General features: G+C 41.3%; 1 protein-coding gene across 18 annotated transcripts in view; it reads left to right on the top strand.

The window, feature by feature from the left end:
• Positions 1–5,047: 5,047 nt before the first annotated feature.
• NRXN1 (neurexin 1) overlaps positions 5,048–23,737 on the top strand; it is a 747,071-nt gene continuing 728,381 nt past the window's right edge. For all 18 annotated transcript variants that reach the window (XM_086743374.1, XM_086743376.1, XM_086743383.1 and 15 more), the window contains exons 1-2: positions 5,048–5,156; positions 9,081–10,586. In XM_086743374.1, the coding sequence (XP_086599500.1) occupies positions 9,848–10,586 (739 nt within the window). In that variant the 5' untranslated portion in view covers positions 5,048–5,156; positions 9,081–9,847. The remainder of the gene's footprint in view (positions 5,157–9,080; positions 10,587–23,737) is intronic.

Consider the following 23,737-nt stretch of genomic DNA (forward strand, 5'->3'; position numbering starts at 1 on the left):
AGATTTTAAAAGGAATTATGGGAAATTACATGAGCAACATCCACAAAAAACTGTTAAGAGTTTTGAAAGAAATATTAAGCAAAATACTTCAGGGTTTAAAATAATCTTTCCTGGGGATTGCAACAAAACATTAATCCCACATCTGTTTACTGTGGATTTCTTACACATTGCTTTCCAGCAAGTGATTCCACAGACAGTTATGGGATGACATGAGCTTCCAAGTTCTTTTGTTGACTATTGTCCACTCAACAACACCACACAACAGTTTGTTGCTGCCTTTAATTCTCCTTCTTATGTAAAGGATTGCCTATACTTTGCTGCTTAGAAATTGTTTTAAGACATAAAAAACCAAACATTTGAGCTAAAGAAGACTTAAGTATTCTAACTTGATTTAGTTCTTCATGTTTTTGCAGTCAAAGGTGTTTGGTTGCACAGTATTTACATGTATTATTCTTAATCTCAAATCTGCAAGGATGGCCTTGAGATGTATCTGCTGCATGCATAAACATTTGACATATGTTTTGTCATGTTACCTTTGACTTTCTTCACAAAGCTTCAGTGAGAAAACCGTTGCTATTTGTGTCATATCATAATCCATTCTGAAACCCATTGAAGATTCATCACAGGGCTAGCTGATAAATGAGTTTCTGTACAGCTCAGAAGAGCTAATATGGGGTCTTTCATTATAAATTTCCCCTGATGATGTGTGCTACTGTGCCCATCAGTCAAGCCTTTTGCACAACAGGAGTTAGAACTGGTATGTGTGAAAGTGTACTGTATCTTCAGCTCCAAGACTCAGAGCCACCAAACAATAGGTTTCTGTCACTGATTATGTATCTTAAAACGCACTTTAAGGATTTTTGAGGTCTGGGTAGCTCCTGTATTCTTCACACTACATTTTCCTCTATGATGATTATGTTGTAGTAACACAATTACCTTCACACTCATCAAGTCTTCCTATCATTTAATGAAAAAACCCCACAGGTTGGATATGCAACTCCTGGTAAGTAATAAAACTTTTAATTCAACATCTTATACATGTTTCTTATACATAGATACCATCTATATTTATGCTTTGAATTATTAAACAGGTCTAATTTTCTTACTGCTTTAAGCAATTCATGCAATGACACTACCAAGACAAAAAAAAAATGACATCTACATTAACCTCCAAATCATCCCAATACTTAAATCTTGAGGATCAAAAAGGGATCTTCAGCAGGATGTTACTCATTACTGTCAAATTCTCTTGAACATCTTTCATGTGAAGTTTTCAATATTAGAGTAAATACAAGGAAGCAGTTATGTCCTAGGAAAAACATGTGTAAGACTTGAAATGGTTAGCTGAGATTTTGAACTTACCAGGAAGCCACAAATATCTTGTGATCCTCATATATGCCTACACATTTTCTGATCATGTTTGCTTTCTTTGGATGAAACCACTTCTGGAGCCCAAAAGCCACCTATAACTATATGAGCCTCCAATCTTCTCTTCATGACTAGAATATTTTATCACTACACACAGCTGATAGAAGAAGCAGAAGACTTGGAAATATCATTAAATGCCAGTACTGGGTATAAGGTCAATAAATATTTTAAATCCTCATAAGTATGCTCCTTTATTTTATTATTTATCCATTCAGAACTAGTTTTAAGCAAGTTTCTAACATCTTAATCCTCTAAAGTTTGGTATAAGCTAGGTCCAAAAATGCATTATCTTAAGAAACTATCAAATCCAATTCACATCTAGTTAGTTGTCTCTCAGTTGTTTTCTAAATTCAAACATACGTCTCAGTCAAATAACTCCAGGATTGTATTTGATTATTTGCTGCAATTCAATTTTATTGAGCCATACAGTTTTGTCTCTTTTACTTCAAGATCTTCAAGTACTTCAAAATTTTCTTCAATTCACTTGAATTGAGCATGTGAGGACCTACGTTAACATGCTGCCTTCCTTCCAAGACAGGTATCTTACTTTCTTCCTACTTTAGATTTAGCCATACTTTCTTCACCCACAGCTGAAATTGCCCAGTAATATGACAATTAACAGGCAGAAATTATCCCTTTCTTCCCCCACGCTTCTTTAAACCTCACCGGCTGTATCCAGATACAGCAATTGCATACCGCTCCATTAGATCTGCTGTACATCTGTGTTATCCTGTCTGTTCTTCACTCTGGACCAAGTTCAAAAGGTACTACTGTATTTTTAAATAAAATGTTGCTGACTGTCCTCTAAACCAACCTGTATCCAGACATGCAAAGGATCAGCTTCCTAGGGGGTCTGAAGCTCTTATGAAAGATTTGGTTTGGTATAGAAGGATTACTGATGACAGCTTCAAAGAAGGGAAAGACGTCAGCCATACGTGGGGTGATGATAACCAGAACACAGCTTTGAGGTATCCCACAAATCTAACCACCCCATTATTGAACATTACCCTGGACCACTTCAGCAAAGAAACAGCTTTTCTCTTTTTTAAAATCTTTAAAACAATTCCCACTATCTCTGTCCCAGAAATAACTTTCTCTCTCCTCATATCTCTATCATGTCTGCTCAGATCACCAGTCTGAGGACCTTTAGTTTGATTTTAATTGTGGGCTTGTTTTTTTTTTTCCGCAGTAGAATAATTCTTATCTCTTCTGCACCTCCTTGACTGGTTATTTCCTTTTTCATTAGCTCTGACAGCCACGCCAATCACATGTGCATGCCTCAGAGACAGCTCCAGCATGCACTTCAGCTTGACAAAAAATCTTATTTAAAATTGCAACAATTGTTGGACAATTTCACATATATACTTTTTAATGACTCAAAGGCACTTTGTCCTGACAAAATACATCCCTGCAAAAGGTCTCAGACTTGCAAGTGGGATAATGTACTACCTTCCCTCTAGCAGAAATGTGATTGGTTTGTTTCCAAAGATATCATTGCTGCTTTTATCTCTTTTCAAAATCTATAAATATTTTGATATAACACAGAACAGTAATTTATGCAGAAGAAAGTCAGGTTTCTGTAAGGCCATGAGCTTCTCACAAGATATTCCATGCATTTGTCAAGCTGAAAGACCTACAAAGAGAGAAAATCATGTTCCTTTTTTTTTGCCTTCCTCTTTTTTTTTTGTTGTTTTTTGGTGTTGCTTCAGAATAAATCAACTATGACACCATATGCTGCAACAATTGCTGAGAATGACAAAAGTAACACATTATTCTAAAACTCAATGAAAAAAACACCATTAAATTAAATGTATTTAATTGTATTAATTGTATTCTCCCTAAATCTCCCTTTATCTTCCCAGCCCACTTAATGTCTCATTGCTTTATTTCCTCTGTAGGTTTTTCCCAGCTCTCTGCTCACTGTAGCAGGCTTCTTACTACAGATTTAGAGAAAGGTGAATGTCCTCTGGCTACTGCTGGAATAACTGGGCTGTTCCTCAGTTTGAAGGTGGAAGAATCCTCCACTTGCACCTCCACCATGCAAGCAGATCCAGGGTGGATGGGGCTTTGGCTTTGACACTCCCCATCTAAAAGCGTAAGAAGCTTTACCATGAACATAACAAAAATAAGGCCACATTTGGGAAATAGTGGTTTTTACATTTTTTATATATATATACACACACACACTTTCTAAATAATAATTTCTATCAAGTTACAATTTTGCTCCTTTAAAAATGTGTATCACTTATTATATTGCAGTCAACAATTTATATGGTTTTCATAGCAGAAGAGATATTTGGTCCTTGCTCTGCTTGCACAGGTCAAGTTACTAGAATTTTTGAGATAAATTCTCACTCTATTTGAAAATACCTGGATATGGATATCAGCTGAACAAAAAGGATGTCTGATTATGCTGTAAGTACTGAATATATGTTGCATATCTAGCAAGTTTTAACTCTCCTTACTTAATATGTTGCTTGCTTACCTCATCAAACTTGTCATCTGTGAGGAAGCCTATTTCATTAAAATAAAAAAAAAAGCAGAAGGCTAACTCCTCTGGGACTGAGGTGGAAGAATTTAATTTTTTTTTTTACACTTATTTCTGAAGCTTCAATTCAAAACTCAGTTGTGATGTTCACACTTTGGACAACAAAAAGCACAGTTGCGCAGACCATCTTCAGGAAATTCTGGGATGCCCGATACTGGAGTGCTCTAGATGTTTGACTGTTAGTGTGACAAACATCACTCCGTGCTTTCAAAAGTTGCCAGGACCTTGGCTAAGGCTACACACAAGTCACTTAGGATCACTTCATCACCTCTCTGTAGGCCACTGAGTACAATCGATAGACAAAACTGAGTATGTTTGGCACGTTCAAATACTTTCCATGCAGCTAAACCCAACGATCTAGAGAAACCTTCAATTTCTCTAATAGTTTGCGACCATTGGGAGGCAACATACAGTCAGCCAGGCTTAACGCTACCCCAGAGAGTGGCCAGGCTCTCCCAAACCCTTCTCCTGTGGTTGTCCATCTAGTCCTTGGGTGCGTTCTGTTCGCAAGTCTGTACCTCCATGTTCCCACTGGCTGTGCAGAATTCAGCAAGCTTCAGTCCTGGGGAAAAAAATAACGACAACATCAACAAGAACAACAAAAACATACACAAAAAAAAAAAAAAAGGAAAGAGGGAAGGGTTTTAGCTGGGGAGCAGGCAGAGGTGCCTACCAGCCCCCGCAGCGCTCACTGCCCCATCCTCTGCAGAGGCGACTCCCATGCGAACTCCCCAGCCATCGGACGGCACCAGCGCGCACGCCCCGCAACCGCCGGCCTCGCTCACCCAACGCACCGGGGTCTCCCCGCCCCTCCGAAACTCCCTCGGCCCGGCAGCGCCTCCTCGCCATCACCGTCCCTCCAGACGCCGCCTCCCACCTGCAGCGGCGGGGCCCGGGGTGCGGGGGAGCAGCGGGGCCGCTGCCGGGCGGGACGCGAGGAAGCGGTTGGGGGTCGGGGGGGGGTTAGGGCTGCAGCGAGCGCGGCGCCGCCCCCGGCGGGCAGACGGGCGCGGCGGCGTCACGCGGCGGCGCCGCCCCCCGCTCCCGGCGGCCGCCCCCGCCCGCTCCCGCCGCCGCCGCCGCCGCCAGCGCGCACCCGCAGCAGCGCCCGCTCCGTCGGCGATGGGCAGAGGCAGCCCCGGCCCGGCGCGCCCGCCCTGGCCCGCCGCACCCCGCGCAGGTAAGGCGCGTCCGCAGGGCGGAGCGGCGCGGCACGGCTCGGCTCGGCGCGGTGCGGCGCGGTGCGGCGAGGCGAGGCGAGGCGGAGGGCGAGCCGCGCTTTGCCGCGGCGGAGCCGGTGGCGGAGGGAGGCTGGTGGGTTTGCGTGCGGCGTTGCGGGGAGGCGGATGGCGAGGAGAGGAGATGGTGGAGCGGAGGGAGAAGTTAAAGGTTGGATGCGGTGATTTATTATCCCTGGCGAGGGCGGGGGGAGGAGGGGAGAGAGGGGTCTCTGAGACTTCAGGGATAAAATCAATCTGCTGCGTGTTTTCCCTGGCGTGAGCTGCCTCCGCGGAACGCGGAGCCCGGGCAGCGATGGGGATGAATTTCGCAATACGATTGTTATTTATTAGCGGCGGTCTGGAAGAGGCGAGGGGCTTGTGCAGGGAGCGCAGAGATAATTTGGGACATTTCCATTGTGAGCCAGAAGAAAGAGGGCACCCGGCTGCCTCGATACGTGGCTGAAACTGTTCGGGTTCCCGCTGATGGCATGCATTTTTTGAAAGGGTAGAAATTATATCACGAGCATATTAAAATAAATACGTCTGCAGACTGGGAGGGTAGCGAAATCGATCATTCCAGCCGCTTAGGAAAGAATTTGATTCTAGAAATTACGTGGAAATGAAAGGCAGAGATTGATGATGCTGTTAAGTCTGCTTTTGAATTAGAGCGCTTCTCCCTTTGGCTGCAGCAAGGTTGTTTTTCAGCTCCTTTTATTTCATCCGGTAATTTGTGAACTCTCGGGTCTTCCCCGCACCCAGAGACAATGCTGTGTCTTTTGCACAATAAGGATTCTACCAGGGATTGTGCATGCCAACCGACCTGGCATTTATTAAGGATTTATTGACCTATGGGTGTCTCCCTCTCTCTTTTTTTCTAATTTGAAAAGGATCAATCGGGGCACCTGTGACTAAATAATAATTTTTGAAGGAAAAAAAATTATTGTGGAGGGGTGAGGGCCGCATATTAATTCACTGGTGAGGCACTGAAGGCAATAGCTACATTTATGTTCGTTTGTGTATATTTCTCACAACATACATGTGTGTACGTATATACAGCGCTGGGAAGGATGTGTGGTACTGAAGAGCACATTTGAGATCTATATGTTAATAGATTGTCCTCTTCTGAGAATGAGGGAATTCCAAATCTTCTGCTTTGGAAATGACTAGACAAGACTATGCTGTTTATTGACAGTGTCCGAATTATATCGGCAGTAATAAATAAGCAATTGTTTGGGTCGTCTTTTTTTTTTCCTTGTGTCTTTCTCCTTTCTTTTTCAATCTTTCTATCTCTCTGTCTTTTTTTTCTTTCCTTTGTTTTTTTCCTCTTTCTTTCTTCCTCTCCCTTTTTCCTTTCTCTTCCCCCTTCTTGCTACTGCTCTGTGTGTGTGTGTGTGTGTGTGAGTGTGCGGGGAGGGCAGCGCTGCAGGCAGCGGCAGCGGGCAGGGATGCTCTGGAGGTGGGATCCCCGCTCCGCGGTTTCTCCGCGGACACCTGTAGGGATCGCTCTGGCACCCGCGGCGGCCGCGCACGAACACGCACACATTCACACGCGTGTCCTTGCCCGGCTCCCCCCAACCCCTCCCCCCCCGACACCCACCACGGGCTCCTGGCACCCTCCCTCCCTCGCCCCACGCACCGTGGCGCCCCCGCGTAGATCCCTTCCCTTCATCCCCCCTGTGCCGGCGGCCGCGACGCCCCGCGCACCTTGCTCCCCTCCCCGCAGCCTCCTCCCCGCGGCACCTCCCGCGTTTCCTCCCCACCCACTGCTTCCCCCGAAGCGCGCAGTGACCAGCCCAGCCCGGTGACCCTCGGGAACACACGGACACACACGCACCCCCCACGCCCCCTCCCCACGCATCCTCTCCCCACGTACCGACGTGCAGCCCCCTCCCTCACCCACGCAGCCCGGACCCTCCGCTCCACACACACTCCTCCAAGCCATTTCTCACCTCACATCGCCACCCAGCACCCTCCTCACCCCCACCCCACGCACCCCAAATCCGCCCCCTCACTGCCTCCATCCCTTCCGCCGCAGTGGGGCCCCGCGGCCACCCGCACCGCCCCTCCCCGCCCCCGGTGTACCCACATGGGCTCCCACTCGTGCACGTGGGTGCTTCCACTCGTGCCCAGCCCTCCCCACCCCCCCCCCGCCGGTGCAGTGGCGGGGGCGGGTGGGAGCCCCCTCACGGGGGCGTAGCCGACAGCGGCCGGGCCGCTCCTGCCGCCGGCGGGCGCGGGTACCGGTCGGGCCGCGCAGGGCGGAGCTGATCCGGCTGCTGAAGCCGGCGCGGTACCGCAAGCGAGCGTCGCCGCTTCCCGCAACCACACCACCGTACCCCCCGTTCCCCCCCACCCCCCAAAAAAAAGGCCTTAATTAGGAGCAGGGTTGGATGATGGGCCGGGGGCTGCCGGGTCCCGCGTTTTGCGGAGGAGCTGCGGGAAATCCCTCGGCTGGCAGCGGCGTTTGGAGAGGTGGCTGCTGCGGGGGGGACGAGGAGGGGAGACTCGGGAGCTCTCCGCTACCCGGTGCTGGCTGGGCACCGCTGGCCTCTGCCCGCGAAGTTTGGGGGTTCTCCTTGCCTCCCTTTTGCTGCCCTTGCCCACCTCGCGTGTGGCGAATAATAAAAATAAACGTGTTGACATTTAGAGGGATGAAATTAAATACAGAGAGAGAGTGGGAGGTGACTTAGCAGCTCTGAACGTGTCAGGTGCAGGCAGCCGAGGTGCGTGCCTGTTTTAAAGCAGGTTTCGCCTTGGCAGGCTCGTGTCTGCCCCCTCTCCCCACGCACGGACACGCACGGACACACAGACGCACACAACCCTCCCTCCCCCCCAGCCCAGCAAAGGGCTTGGCAGCGGCTCTGGACGTGATATTGCGAGTGCTGCTGGCTGAGAAATGGGAGGGAGGTGAAGGGGAAGTGGTGAGTGAGGGAGGTGTTGGAGATGCTCTCCTCCATCAGGAGAGATCTGCTAATACACACCTTCCAGAAAAGATACAGCGGCTTGGGGGAGGAAAACAGAGAGGGGAGCCTCTCTGCCGAAACGCTTTGAATGCAGAGACCTCTTCAGAGGAAGAGAGTGAACTGTGGCATATGTATTATTTTTAAAACGAGGAGTTGTCCCCTTAAATAAGGGCAGCTGAGTAAACATACATAAAATACTGCAACCTGTTTCAGAGGACTAACACCTGGGATTAGCTGATCTGCATTGTGAATAATGTCAACATCAGAGCTGGCTTGAATTGGATTTTCCCTGCCACAACAGAGAATATCAGCAGCAAAAGAAACCAGGTGGCGGAGAGAAATGTGGTTTGAAATTTTCAAAAAGCCTTCTAAGAAACCATTGCAATTCATCCTCACCCCATGAAAATAAACCAGTAGGTGTGCCACGTACAGTGAAGCCTGCCAGTTCCTGCTGGGAGCTCAGTCCACTTTATATATTTTTGAGCTATATTGGAAAGAACTAGAATTGGGCTTGGTAGCATCGTCTGCATTAATAGGACCCTACAGCTTCACAGGTGCTGGCATTTCTATAAATAAATTACGATAAAACAAAGTGTGGAATGAACACCTTCTTTTTAACAGCGTCCTTGTAATAATAAAATATGCAATTAAAATGTTTGAAAGTTTTGGAAAAGTAAGTAGTTTACATATAGAGTATACTGTAAAAATGTAATCTGGTGTAAGATACATTAAGATTTAGGTTTAGTGCTGCAAGTTATGGTGATTTCTCAGTAACTTAAAATTAGAGCAGCAGTTCATTTTCCTAACATTGAACAGCAGATGAAATGAAAAATTAATCGCAAACATCCACTATTGATCAATTTTATGATTTAACGCGTTATTAGTAATAATTTCTTATTATTCTGTTTCAATTCCTTGCAGATTAGAAACAAAAACAGTAGAGGAAAATCACCCCCCTGGATCTTAGCCTTGGCCTTTTGCAAGCAAACAGAAGAGGAGCTGTCAGGCTTTGCATGTCAAGTAGCCACTCGGCTGTTTGACAGCTTCTGGGTTTCAACCCCATTGGGATTGAGGCAGCTCAGGAAACCATGAGCGATGAGTCCTGTCGTGTGCTGACGCTGCTCTAGCACCATGGCAGACAGTCCGTGATCTGACAAGAGGATCCGTCCTAGGGAGGCAGCGTTGGGATCAGTAATTGGCTTCTTGGAAAACTACAGCTGGCGGAGAGGATGTAAAAAGAGGCACGCGTGCATGCTGGAATATTGCTACAGTCTTGCCGAGCTGGAGGATCCACTTGGAGGAGGGTTTTGCCACCGATCTTTTTTTTTTTTCCCAGTTTGGTAATGTTTGCTTTGGGGAAAATTTCTGCTGACTCACTCACCCCTGGACACTGTTTGGGAAGCCTGGCCGACCAGTGAAGAGACCCAACGGCGCCTTCCCCGCACCACGAGTCCCCTCCGGTGGCCCCCAGCCCATCCTTGTGCCCAACCCCATCCTGCGGGGCACCTGCAGCCCTCCACCCCGGGGAGTCCCCCGCCACGACCCCCGCGCCTGGGGCGGGGGTGAGCACGTCTGAACCTTCCAGTGCGGCCGGTGCCCGGCAAGATTTTACCCTGTCTGCCGCCGGGGCCCCAGTGCCGCCCCCCGCCGGCCCTGCCGCCCCGCTCGCCCGCCCCAGGCCGCGCAGGATGGGGGCGGCGCTGGTGCGGCGCGGGGGCTGCCTGCTGCTCTGGCTGGCCCTGCTGCTGGGCTGCTGGGCTGAGCTGGGCAGTGGGCTGGAGTTCCCCGGGGCGGAGGGCCAATGGACCCGCTTCCCCAAGTGGAACGCCTGCTGCGAGAGCGAGATGAGTTTCAACATGAAGACACGCAGCTCCAGTGGGCTGGTGCTCTACTTTGATGATGAGGGCTTCTGCGACTTCCTGGAGCTCATCCTCACCCAGGGTGGGCGGCTGCAGCTCAGCTTCTCCATCTTCTGTGCCGAGCCTGCCACCCTGCTCTCTGACACGGCGGTCAACGACAACCTCTGGCATGCCGTTGTCATCCGCCGCCACTTCAAGAACACGACACTGATAATCGACCGGGCCGAGGCCAAGTGGGTGGAGGTGAAGTCCAAGCGGCGGGACATGACTGTCTTCAGCGGCCTCTTCTTAGGGGGGCTCCCGCCAGAGCTGCGGTCGGCAACACTAAAGCTGACGCTCTCCTCCGTCAAGGACCGGGAGCCCTTCAAGGGCTGGATAACAGATGTCCGGGTCAACTACACGCAGACATCGCCGGTGGAGAGCCAGGAGGTGCGGCTGGATGATGAGCAGAGCCGCCTGTGCGCCAGGGAGGACGTCTGCCTCAACGGGGGCGTCTGCTCGGTGCTCAACGACCAGGCCGTCTGCGACTGCTCCCAAACGGGCTTTCGGGGGAAGGACTGCAGCGAAGGTAAGGTGCCATTTCAGCTCGCCCCGCCGTCCCTCTCCCCATCGCTCTGTGGAGGGGACGGGTAGGAGGCCAGGCCTGCATGGAGTTTCATCTGTGCGAGTGGATCTCCCTCACTCCCCTTCCCTCCCCGCCGCGTCCCCAGCTCCTCTCTTCCCTGCCTTCCCCTCCCTGCCCTCCACGTGTCTCTGTGGCCGACCATGGTGCCATCCCTCTTCTGTTCTCTGCGAGGCTGAGTGGGAGGAGGATGAGGAGGAGGAGGTTATCTGGGCATCTTCCAGAGGTGGGATGTAATTTGGGGTTGTCTTGGGCAGAGGAAAGGTGGGTCCTGGGTGCCGGGTGTCACCTGGAAGGGAGGGTGCGGCCAGTGTCACGCTTGGCCAGAGTTGAGGGAAGGGATGAGCATGCTTGTCACGAGCAGCTGGTGGCAATTAATTTTGGGAGCAGGCAAAGCAATGCTCGGGAGAACTGTACTGGATTAAGTGCAAGGATGGCCTGGGTTTATTTTTGTAGGGTAAGGGAGACCCAGAGTCCGCTTTGTATTGATATTCGCCTCTGCTACGTTGTTGAAATAAAATCAGTGATTTATTTGTGAATTTGTTAAATTGTTGCCGAGAAGAGGGGGATTAAAATGGAGCATTATGTTTTTACACGAATGCGAACAGTACTGTTTTGCAATGTATTTAGCAATCCCCCCTTCCAGAGAGGATACAAAAGGACAAGGGGGATGTACATAGTCCAAGACCACAAAATTACTGAATAGTTTTACCAAGGAAGAGGGAGTTTAGAAAAACAGCAGTTTCCTAAATCCCATCTACAAATAAATCACTGGGTAAAATATGATTCATATTCAGTGCCCATTGTTTTTGGCAAATGGAAGGAGTGTGAACATTTACTTTGCAGATGCATGTAGGACTCTTTATTATTATTTTGCTAGTAAATGTGCCATTGCTTTCAGCTCCTTAAGTGTAGAGAGTACCTATGTTGTTTACCTAGACAGGGATGTAAAGGTATACAAGTGAAATAAGAGCAAAGATATCAAAGGAAAATATAATCTTAATGTCAAAATTGGAGAGCGAAGACCTAAGCTTAAAATATAAGCTTATATATAAGCTTAAAATATATCAAGGCCAAATGAAGATCTTCACTGAGTGGCTGCATGACATTTATGGCTGAATAATTTGCCTTTATAATTTCTATCAGATTTCACTCATTAAAAGAAAGAAAACATCATTTGTGACTGTGCTTTATTATGTAACACCTTCTGTCCATAGTGTCAATACTCAAAACGCTACAGTCATTCTGCATCCTGTTTACTTTATCAGCTGTTTATCTCTCATCTGCCATTCCTTAAAAAATTCAAACCGTATTAACATTTTAAAGTAATTTTTAATAAGTAAAGAGCGAAAGATAGTTTCAGAAAATAAGACGTTTATACACAGTCCCACAGCACACAGTCCCAGAAGCTGTAAAATGAAGTCTTTTATTTTAGGTAAGATCATATAAATGGATTTAGTATTTGAATGTAAATTTTTATATTATCTGATACTACATAATATATAAGCATATGTAAAATATTGAGTTATCTTAGCATCTTTGAGTTAGGCCCTATTATAAACCAAAAAGAAAATTACGAGGTGTAGCAGCTTGGTTAAAGCAACAATAGTCATTTATCTATTGTTATACATTTATATGTCCTTTACATTAAAACATAATTTATTTATTTGAAGGTATTTTGAACATGTAATATTTGTATAAAAAAGCTCATGTGATATCGGTCAGAGAAAATCTTTACATGATAATAAAAACAATAGCTATTTTAAAGAAACATTTTTATTTTCAGATTGAATGTTATTGAAACACATATCTATGTTTATATATATTTAAAAATGTATAGAATTTTACAGAAGATGACACTGAAAATAATATTTAGAATCCCCCAAATTCAGGGTAAAATGCTGGCTTCATTCAAATACTGGTGGTTTTACAATTGACCTCAGTGGAATCAGATTCCTTTCACATGTCCCTTGACCACTAAGAAGCCTTATAAAATAATAGCAAGACTTATAATTTTAGCATACAATTTCAACAAAGGTTCATAAAGTATGCAAATTCTGATTTCATTTGAAACAGGAGGCAGCATTTCCACTGACAGCAAAGTAAATTGAACTAGTCCTACAGTTTATATCTGTTGATTGAGAAAATATAGTAACTGAAATTCATGTCAGTCGGCTTTTCATGAAGGGATCAGTAGCTACTCATATGTGCCACCAAAGACACTGAACTATTTTATAAATGATTTTATATTCTAAGAAATGGAAAAGGAAGAAGGACAAGTAAAACCATTATGTCTGCCAAGGAACAAACCCTAACTTCTGTTGTTTAATTCTTTATAGCTAACTTAGAAATTATGCTGTTGAGTTTTGTTCCTAGAATTTGTAAATTTTCCACAAAGCTTAGTAAGAGATTGCCATTTCTGAAAGATGTGGGACCATCTCAGACTGCAGTGACCTGGAGGGATCTTGAGTTTCCACTTTTTGTCTTGTCCTACTTTTTGACTAAAAATGGTTTAGATGGAAAAAATCCCCAACTTTCCATTTTAATGTGAAATTGTAACCACGTGTTCTAGTTGCTATCATTTCTTTAAAGGTGAAAGATGGCCATCGGATTATATTTTCCTTGGAGTTTTCTATAAGTTTTTTTTTTGGCTTGAATTTAGTCTGCTTCTCCATCTCTGCAGTCTGGTAAGGCAGAGAGTCCCACAGCACAATGAGGACTTCAGAAATCAATAACAACAACAAATAAAACCTGTCCAAAATTTTCTATCCTGACTTGCACATTTGAAAGACTGGAAATAATTGATTTAGAATCAAAGTTTCTGACCTTAGGATGCAATTTTTGATAGCACTTAAGTTATTTTCAGGAAAAATTCTGGTGAGGTATTCCACCCCCCCCCCACCGATTTTAATCTTAAAAAATCACATTAATTATTCATGAAGTAAAATTTTGTTACAAGAATGAAGTTTTACCAAGTTTATTTGTTTTGGAAAACCCATAGAAATATAAGTTATTCCCAGTGGACTTAACTGTACTTGTACCTGTCTAAATCAGGATTAGTTTCATTTATGTTATCTGAACTACACCAGTGTGAAAACAGTGTAAGCTAGGAAAGAATCAAATTTATTGCAGTCATGCTCTTTGTTCAAATAGGATCTAAACTCTCTTCAGTGAGAGGTTTGACATGAATCATAGAAAAAATACTGGAGATTTGCTTGCGTATCAAGGATGTGCAGTCTACAGCACAGAAGAATACCAACTGTAGCAGTTTTGTTGTTGATTAGTCTATGTCTTTATGAGGAAGGACATTAAAAGAGCCTTCTAAAACAGAAAATAAAATCTCTGTTTAGTACTGGAACAGGCAAGGGAACGTTATTTCACATAATAATAGTAACTCAGTAGAAGGAAAAATACACAAAATTATGATAAATTTTTCTAGGAATAAGACTAGCAGTAAAATAGACCCTGATTGCCATATCCATTTTCTGATAAGTTTTTGACATACATCACAATCTTCTATTCAGTGAAAATTATATTATTCCTTGAAATGAATCAAATTGGAATTACTTGATTCTATGATAGGGAGAGCTGTTCATTAAAAATACTCACCTTTAAAATAAAATTTTTAGTGAATTAAGTCAGAGTCCTAGAAGGTAGGGAGAATACATGATTCATATCAGTAAGCCTCCATATTCCTTTTCTCATTTTCCTCCTTATGTTAAAATTTCAGAACAAAAAATCCTGTTTGAAATATTAAATTTATACAATTGTGACTGGCTTTAGACAAAAAAAAATTGCTTTAATCCTCATTTATATAAAAATAACCTTGTCCAGTATCCTGTCTGAGAAAACAGGCAGATACCTGTGTAGGAGAAAATAAAAAACACATAACACTCTTTGACTTGCGAGAAGTTTCTCACTGACCCCAGCTTCCTGTCACTCCATGCTCTTCTGCTTTTCTATATCTGTAACTCCTTGAAAAAGTTGCATACAGGATAATTTATCTTTTTAAAATACAGCTGGCTTACTTGCCTCAATATTAGCATGTTATAGAGACAATTACTCTGTGAATTCAAATTATTCCTGTTTAGAACATGTTTTATTTTAATTGTTCCACTGAGTTTCTGTTTTGTGGGAAAAATGAGGACTGTTCATGCAGCTGTTCACCGTAAGAGATATTCTTCCTTGTCAGATATTCAGAGGTTGATGCCAGCTCTGGTTTGAACTGTGAAAGTGATTTTTTAAGGAAGTGAACTCCAGCTGTCTCAGGCTAGCCAGCATTTAGATTTGTTTGTTTGGGTTCTGAATATATTACATCAATCTTTGTTGTGTATGTTTGCTTCTTCATGTTAACTTTTTGAAAAGTCATCTGATATTTATATATTTTTGAAATATTTCGTATTTTAATTTGTTCAATTTTCCTATGACTTGAATAAAACATATAAACATATTTTGACATTAATTGTCTTTTCCAAGATACGTGTTTGAGTGCAAAGTGATGCTGTTGAACTCATTGCTTGTAGTCAGTCTTAACAGAGTAGCCACCAGGGTCTTTATCCTTCTTGAATAGTTAGCTAAATATACTTTGAGCTAGTAAACACTGTGGGCAAAACTTTCCTTTTGATTTACACTTCAGAATCTTCATCTACGAAACGCATCTCTACTACGTGATCCGTACTTCTTCTGCATGCCGAATTTCTTGTCAGTGCTGGCGGCCACTGGGGTGATGTTGATTTAGGAGGAGGACTAGAAATCCACTAGAGATTACGCTAAGGTTCTGTTGTGTTTACAGATTATTTGATTGATTTAACAATAAATGTTTTAATTTGGTTTAATACTTTTAAACAGTGACTTTGTCAGGATGGAATCTTGAGGGCAGATAGTCAAATAAACCCAAAGTGTCAAAACTGTGTTTAATCTATACTCTTTGCATTTAGTCATATGAAAACAGAATCCTTATGTCAGTTTAACGCAGAATTTTGCATCATTTTCCTAATGCAATTTGATATATTATTTTGTTTACCAGTATTCAACATTATAGGATATTGATTTCAATATCTGCCTCGTGTAAAATCACAGCAATTTAAATAGTGTGTTGCTGGTAATTAGGAATTGGCAGTCTTTTATATTATCCTCTAAGAAGGCTACTTGTTGAATATTGCTTATCCTTTCAAAATGCTGGTATTGAAATACTTCCAAAAGACCACTTAAGCATATAGCAGCATCTTAGTACCTCAGATCAATAATATTTTATAGAGAGAGGCTGTTGCTTCCCTTTGTGCTTAGCTGAGATGTGGGATCCGTGTTAATTTTAAGTCTATATTGCAAATTATAGAATGCTAATAGACTAGAAGAATTTACATCAAGCAGCATAGGACCTTGTGTCAAATTGGTCATATTCATTCTGAATTTCAAAATTATATAATAAAATTGTCTATATTTTAATGTAATTACGTTTCAAGACTTACAGGCATTTTGGATCAAATGTACTTGATCTTTTTTCTCTCAGCTGCAGGTTGGCTCCCTAGGAGTCTTTTAACAGTAGATACTAGCCAAGGAGTTGTGGGAAAACATTTGGATTACAGAACATATAATTTTATCCCATCATCATGACCGAGCTGATGGATGGGAATAGGGAAACAGACTGGCCAGTAAAACCAGCTCCTGATAGAAATAGCTTTGTGTGGAAGCTAACATTAACGTATGCAGTTTTAAGGATTTATGCTTCTTTTAATAAACATATCAAAATTGGCTGGTAATTTGAAACAAAAAGGTTCATCTGTCTCCCTTGTTGAAATTAATACAATGTTTTATCTTCTTTCAGAAAACATGAAACCATACCAGCTTCTGGAAAAACACTTTGTCTAGTTTATTGCGCTGTAGTTGAAAATTGTATCCCTTCATAAACACATGATTTTACAGAATAGTGAAGGGCATTCTGAGGTTTTGTGTACTATGTTGTACCTGAGGAGTAAATTGTAAAGATCGAAGTATACTTCTTTCAGGGAATGATTTGGTAGAACGTGACAAACATAACTTCAGCTGTGCTGTTATATATCGAATTCACTAGCAAAGTCAGAGTACAGAATATATTTGATGCCTTTATTAAGTTCTACGCTGACCAGGGTTCATGTTTTAATCTTTTACAAAATAATGTAGTTTTTTCCCACAAAGATGTGCGCTTTCTGAAATGACACTTTCTCCTGTACTGCGCTGAGGGTATGTGACTAAGAAGCCCTTGTGTGTGGTGGGTTCATGCTGATGTCTACTCATTCTCTTGGATCTTGGTGTACTCAGTAAAACCAATGAGCACTTCAATGCACAAAATACCTGTAGTAAATAATAAATGAAGTAGGTAAAAGCACATGGTTTTGATATCACATTGCTTTCTCATTGACCCTGGCTAGTTCACACCACTTTTCCAGTTCGGTTTCTCCATCTGTGAAGTTAAGTTAATGACGCTCCATATAGGATTTTTCTTAGGATTTTTGTCCTGGCTGTCAGGGGCTTGAAAGATCAGAATTGCTATTGGGGATCTAGTAGGGGAAGTCAAGACTTGAAGCTCCTCTTACTGTAGTGCAATCTCTTCAGTCTACAGAACCAATACTTATCAGCTGGCTTTGAAGTTGCTACCATTCCTACTGCTTATCTATCCATAGCTGAGTGTTCAGAATAATGTGATTTTTCTTGTGCACAACTGAACTGTCTGCCATTACAAACTTTCCATTAGTCTGACTAGATACTGGAACTGATGTACCTTGTCAACTGCCAACCACTTTTGCCTTTACAACTTGGCTCTTCTCATGGTTGTAACAGTTGCCATCCTTTGTGATGTAACGACACCTGTACAAAAGTAATCCTTATTACTATAAAAGAATCTAGGATTTAATGTCTGAGGATAGTGGAGAGCTCTGGGTCCAAGTCAATGACCATATAATTTTTGAAAAGTTTCTTTTTTTTTTGTTTTCAATGAGGAATATGAGGGTGAAAGTGGGAGGTGGCCTCAGTCATGCCTTTTTTTTGAGCTTGTCAAGAAAGCTGTCAGCATTCTGTAAGAACAGGATTGTAAGATGGGATTTTAGGTTTCTTTAATTCTATGGAGTTGTTTATGAACCTGGAACTCTTTAGCTAGGTCCTAATAAGCAGCAAACTTGGTGCCTCGTAGATAGCTGAAAAAAACTGGTTCTGTTTTCATTTTTCACTGGAATCAACTTGAAGTCCCATTGACTCAAGTTTAGAATTAGGGCAAACCTAATAACCTGCTGATTCTGAACTTATTATTCGAGTGGGAATATGAAAACAGAGAGAAGATCTAGGGCAAATTAAATAACCTGCTGATTCTGACTGTAGTATTCATCTGGGAATATCTGTAGAGAAAAGACTCTTCATAAATTTTTGTATTTATTACCACCATCATCATCATTATCATTATTTATTAATTTAATACATGCTTATGAACCATGACATAAGAGTAAAGTTATATGACTAATTTTGGTTTGCATTCAAGAGACTCTGTAATCTGTGGAATTTTTTTTACCAAAAAAGCAGGAGGTGTATTCAATAGAATCACTTTTGCAGCTGCTGCCACTGCAAACTGTGAAACAGTGTATTTTGCATATGTAAGTGTTATGTACCAAAAATGTTATGTAGGTGTGCAAGTTGCAGATTGCTTTAGTCTGTGGCACAATGCACAAGGTCTTGAAATGAAAGTATTTGATTTTTTGGTGATTTTAGCTAGCGAAAGGGCTTTGTGTTGCTTAAAGGCAGAGAAACTAGACTGATTCTTCCCATAGTAATGTCTTTTTGTAATTAAGAGAACATGTACAGCCATTATGGAGGTCACTGACATTAGACTTTGCAACTGGAGATGTATGTCACAGTTCTAGAGTTTCAGAATTACATCTTAATTTGTGATACAGAATGACCTTCATGTTGATCTTCTTTCTCTTCTATGCTTTTTAGCTTTAGCAATAGATTAAAAACATGACACTTTTGTCAAAGGAGGTATTTCCATTAAGAAAAAACTCCTTAGGAAAGATTACATGTATATATTATAAATTACATGTACTTTCTTTTTAAGAAGTGTATAGAAATCATAGAATTAGTGAGTAGACATGGAGTGAAGATCTGTATCTCAATATTGTAATTTTCTTTAGAAGCTTGTCCTGACTTTCCTCTGTTCCCAAAGGTGACAACGCAGCATTTGTACAGTGAGTGTCTAGGGGACAACCGTGATGAATAGCTTTAGTTTGAATTACAGGCTTGTGATGCAAAGATAATGTTCATTATTAATAAAAATGTGGTTTTGGTAGTTTCCAGGAATTTCTGGGATTTTTGTCACTATTTTTGGTCCAAAGTATTTGGAGGAACAGCTAGGATGCAAGCCAGTTACACAGCCTTGAACTTGTGCTTTTTCCTCTACAGCAATTAAGCAACTGAGTCTGACATTATAATAAGTTGTACACTTAAGCAGTACAGCACAGTTTTTATTTTTTTTTCTACATTACAAATTTTGAAACTCAGTATTTAAACAAATAGTACATCAGGATCAAAGTTATGAGACAAATATTTTCACACTGTTTCTTATCTAGGTTTTTGTAACAAAGAAAGTTCCAATGACAGAAAAAAGTTAATGTAATAGATTTGACCTGCTATTCTTGCAAATCCACTGACAACCACAGTTTTAATATTTGAAAAATTGTTAACATTCAGAGGTTTTATCTATTCTTTTATCATCAGCTGGATCCCATTCTCTTGTTTTAAATATTATTGGAGTCTTTAAATAAGTAGGGTCTTTCTTGCACATTATAAATACCTACATCATTCAAGTTTGCAAAAGCGACTGATTAAACAAATCTCTGCTATTCAGTCACATATTACCCATTGTGATACTTGAGTCATGCCGGTGGATTTTGTAAATCTTAAACCACAGAGGCATGCATAGTAATACAAGTGAATTAAATTTCCTTCCAATTTCTCCCCCATTAAAAAAAAACCAGAAATGTATCTATTGGAAGTGGAAAAATAGCAGTCTAAATTGATGGCACCACAGGAATTGAGAAGCAGAGCTACCTTCAGTGAGTGTTGGCTTTCATCTTTTTTATTGCTTCTGTTTAAGGGTGGAACTTGTCTCTCCATTTTATTCACATTTGCATTAAAAATAACAAAAAGCAGTTATACTCTGTCTGTTGTGATAGAGATATACCTAACTCAAAAGCATGCTTCTGAGAACTTAGTAATATTTAGTTATTTTGATATTGTACTTTAATATGGGCTCGTTACTCCTCGGATAGCCTATAAGGTGAACTGAGTACAAGTTCTGACATTAGCTTCCTCTTCCTTAGCTTCCTCTTCAGAAATTTGAAGAGGAATAATTATATCTTGGAAACTTGGTCCTTGCTTTGTCTGAACATTCAGTGACTTAAATTGAGCTTTAATCTTTAGAAAATGGAGAAAGAGCTACTAAGAAAATTAAGTAACTAATGGAATTGGAAGAGGAAAATGTCTTTAGAAATAATATATATTGTTATGGACAATATTTCTAAAATATTTTGCTTTTGTAGGTTTGTCACATTCAGTAGGATCTCTCAGTCAATTGATGGAGTAAAATAATTTATCCAGGTACTCCTTTCATGTCTATGTGAATCAGGATTGTTGTCTCTTGAAGCTAACACGTTAAGCCATTGTAAAATAAGGATAAGATCAGAATGAGGTCCTCTGGTTAGGAAAAAAAAAATGTTTCAAGGGTATTAATATTAGAACAGCCCAAAACTTCAAGAAACAAACAGGCTTAACCTTGCCGATTGCTTTGTAATATTACTTTGTGATCTTTATAAAAGTTTCCTTTGTCATTCAGATACACAGAAACATTTTGCCAGCACAGAAATGACTGGCAGGAAGCTTTGCTTGCTTGTTTCCCACACCTATATGGTAACAATAATTACTTATTCCACTCTTTAATTGTTCTACGTTTGTAGAGGTACAATAAGAGCTGGCAATGCAATTTTCCATTATGAAATCATTAATGAATGGCTAAAAAAAATTTCATATTTTGACTCCACTTCTCACTGCCATTGCTGAGATGACCTATCCTGTATTAAAATGCTTGCTGTTTGAAAATAGACTGTCATGTACTTTTTTCATCCACGTTTGAATCAATCTTCACGCTCCTTTCGTTGTTCTTAGATACCCAACTAGCACACAGCTTGTATGAATGTATGAACATACTGCACTCAAAATCTACGCTCTGAGAATATTACTAAGTTTATAAAATAAAGCACTTACAAGCTATGAACTCTCAGGACAAAAGATACTGTACGATTTTAATTTTGTCTGTTTCTGGGTATCCATTATGAAACAATCTTTAATTACATGATCATATACCACTTTTTCCTTGAGCCTTCTGCCTCATTCAGTGCATGATCTGGATAATAATTTCTTCAGTCTTTTGTTTCCTCCTTGCTGTTCATTGTGTAGCCATGAGCCTTATTTATCGTCCATATTCAAACCAGCTCTGAAGATAAATTATTAATTTTTCCCTGGGCTTTTCAAAGATTTTCATAACTACAATGTCTGAGCTGCTGTGCAAATATTAAAAATTAGAGAATACCCATGTACGATGACAGAGGCTGTCTTAGAGGAGAACTGAGGCAAGAGAGACTGCAGGTAAAAACATTCACTAATACTGAGTGCACAATCTGAAGTTTTTCTCAGTACTTCACATATAACACTACATACTCTAAGCATCCAGTATAATTTCAAAGCAGAGCTCGCACTGACTTCAGATTACAGCTTTGAGTGAGCAGCACTGCATATTTGGGGATTTCCAGCAAGGCACACTCCCCGAAGATGCAAATGTATTGAACAGCGTAAGGAATGATCACCCAGAAAGTGCCTGGCTTTAAAAACCTGACCAAAATCACATGAGATTTTTAGGAGAGAAGGGGATAGAACATATTTCTTCAAGGCAGCATTCACCTCTCCTTGGTATGCAGTACACTCCACTCCTTTTTATCAAGGACTCTTGTATTGCAGGGGCAGGGGTACTGCTCGTTGGCACAATAGCTTTCTTTGTCGCTCGGTCATTACTTATTGCTAAGAATAGATCTCTTCTGTGTACAGAGCAAGTTACGGAGGCTCTGGAGACAGTTGCATGAAACTGTGTAATTAAAGGCTATATCACAATGCATGTGAATAAAGCGGATGGGTGTAAGTTACGTAAGCAGCCTTATGTCTCAGCTGCTATTTTTGACTTTGCAACCTAAAGAACATTCTTTTAAGGTAGTAAAATAGTCAGTGTGTATAATTTTATAGGTTTTTAAAACTCTACACCCACTTAGACATCCCAGCCCCAGCCATTGTGTTTTCTGCACTTAAATCAGGAAGCACCCTTTCCACGGGGCCCATTCCCAGCAGGAAAGTTGCTGATGGGCTGACAGTTTCCTTGCTCCGAAACTGGGCAGCTGGACGTAACACAGGCTGCAGAGTTTCCCATGACAGGGAAGATCTGCCGAGGCAGAAGGTAAAGTATGCAACCACAGTCCAAGCAATCTTTCAGGGCTATCCTGATAAAATCCAATAAATCTCCACTAGCACTCTACAAATGTATTTTTTGAGAAAGTTTGCAATGTCAACAGATTCTGGTGGATTTTCAAAGGATTGGCAAAAGGCTTACCCCTGAAAGTCAAGTTACTCCTGCCCAAATGGTTTTTATGTTTCTGCTTCAAAACAAGACTGAAGTCAAAAGGAATCAGAATGGAAATGAAACTTACTTAGAGTTCCCTTAGGGAGATACTACTGCTAACATAAATGTCAGGTTTTCAGCTGAGCTGATTTTTTGTGACCAAATCAAATATGGTTTTTTTAAGACTGAAAAAAATTAGAAGACTTCCTTGCTATACTGGATCACTCTCAATTTTCTTTAATTACTGTAATTGATCTTTCTCTGTAGTAAGAAAAGTAAGAAAGCAAAATAAAATAAAATAAAGCTTAGGCACCATTATTTCAGTACATTTCAAAACATTTTTTCCAAGGAATTAATTGAGTTTAAACAATAAAATATAAATATTATATTTGCACATCTGCTTGTTCAGTGTTGCCATTAAAGAACTTTGCCTAAAAATATTTCTTAAACTCTTCCTGTGAAAGTTCTGTATGAAGGAAAAGTATAGCCAGAAATGTAGTGTTCATCTTTGACTTGGCCAGCCAATATTTTTAAGATACTTCTGTCTTTGTAAAAGCCAAATTTTTTAAAGTCCCAGGAACTTCGAACACACCTTTATTATTTTTCTCCTTATTTAGAGATTGTTACTTTCTCTACTTACAGAACTAGCTGCTCTTTCTTTCTTTGTGTATTAAAAAATGAAGATTAAAAAATGTTTATTTTCCCTTTTCTATCATCTGTCTTATATCCATTATGTTATACTATGTATCCCCTTGATCCCCAACATAAATTAATATATACACAAATATGCTGCAAATAACCATACTTATTTTAATAACACAGTATGACTACTTACAAGGATATTATTATTCTATATATTACCTCATGGTATTTAATCACCTAGTGACATTTTAATGAATATTAAACTTTATTACTTGTTATAATATATGTAACCCATTATAGATTTCAGTGTGTTAGAATAAATAGGAAATAAAACTTTTCAAAAGGAAAAAGTTCACTAGTCCAAAAGAGTTGAAAATTGTGGTTTGAGCATAATCAGATACAAGCTAAACTGCAGAATCATAGGTAATCAATTAAAGTATTTACATTTATAATTTTTAGAGACAACTGTTCATGTTTTTAAGTATTAGAAATGTTGTGCCTAGTATGTAATCTTATTAGACTCATCTTTAGAAATGCCTTTTTAAAGGAATAATTATGAGTTTAAATGCAGATGTCTGTGTGCATATAAATTTTGTTCAAGCTCAATGTATGTGTTTTTTACCACCCCTTTGTTGCATTTTCTATAAAACAATTACAGTGCTATTTATTTAGGAAAGCTTAAATTCTGCAGGAAAATAGTACCAGTCAGAAATCCCAGTCTGATGTAACATCCCTAAAGGCTGTTTTTTGCTAAGCAGTGAAGGGAGTATAA

This window comes from Chlamydotis macqueenii, chromosome 3 (assembly GCF_036417535.1).
Source record: "Chlamydotis macqueenii isolate bChlMac1 chromosome 3, bChlMac1.mat, whole genome shotgun sequence".
NCBI lineage: Eukaryota > Metazoa > Chordata > Aves > Otidiformes > Otididae > Chlamydotis > Chlamydotis macqueenii.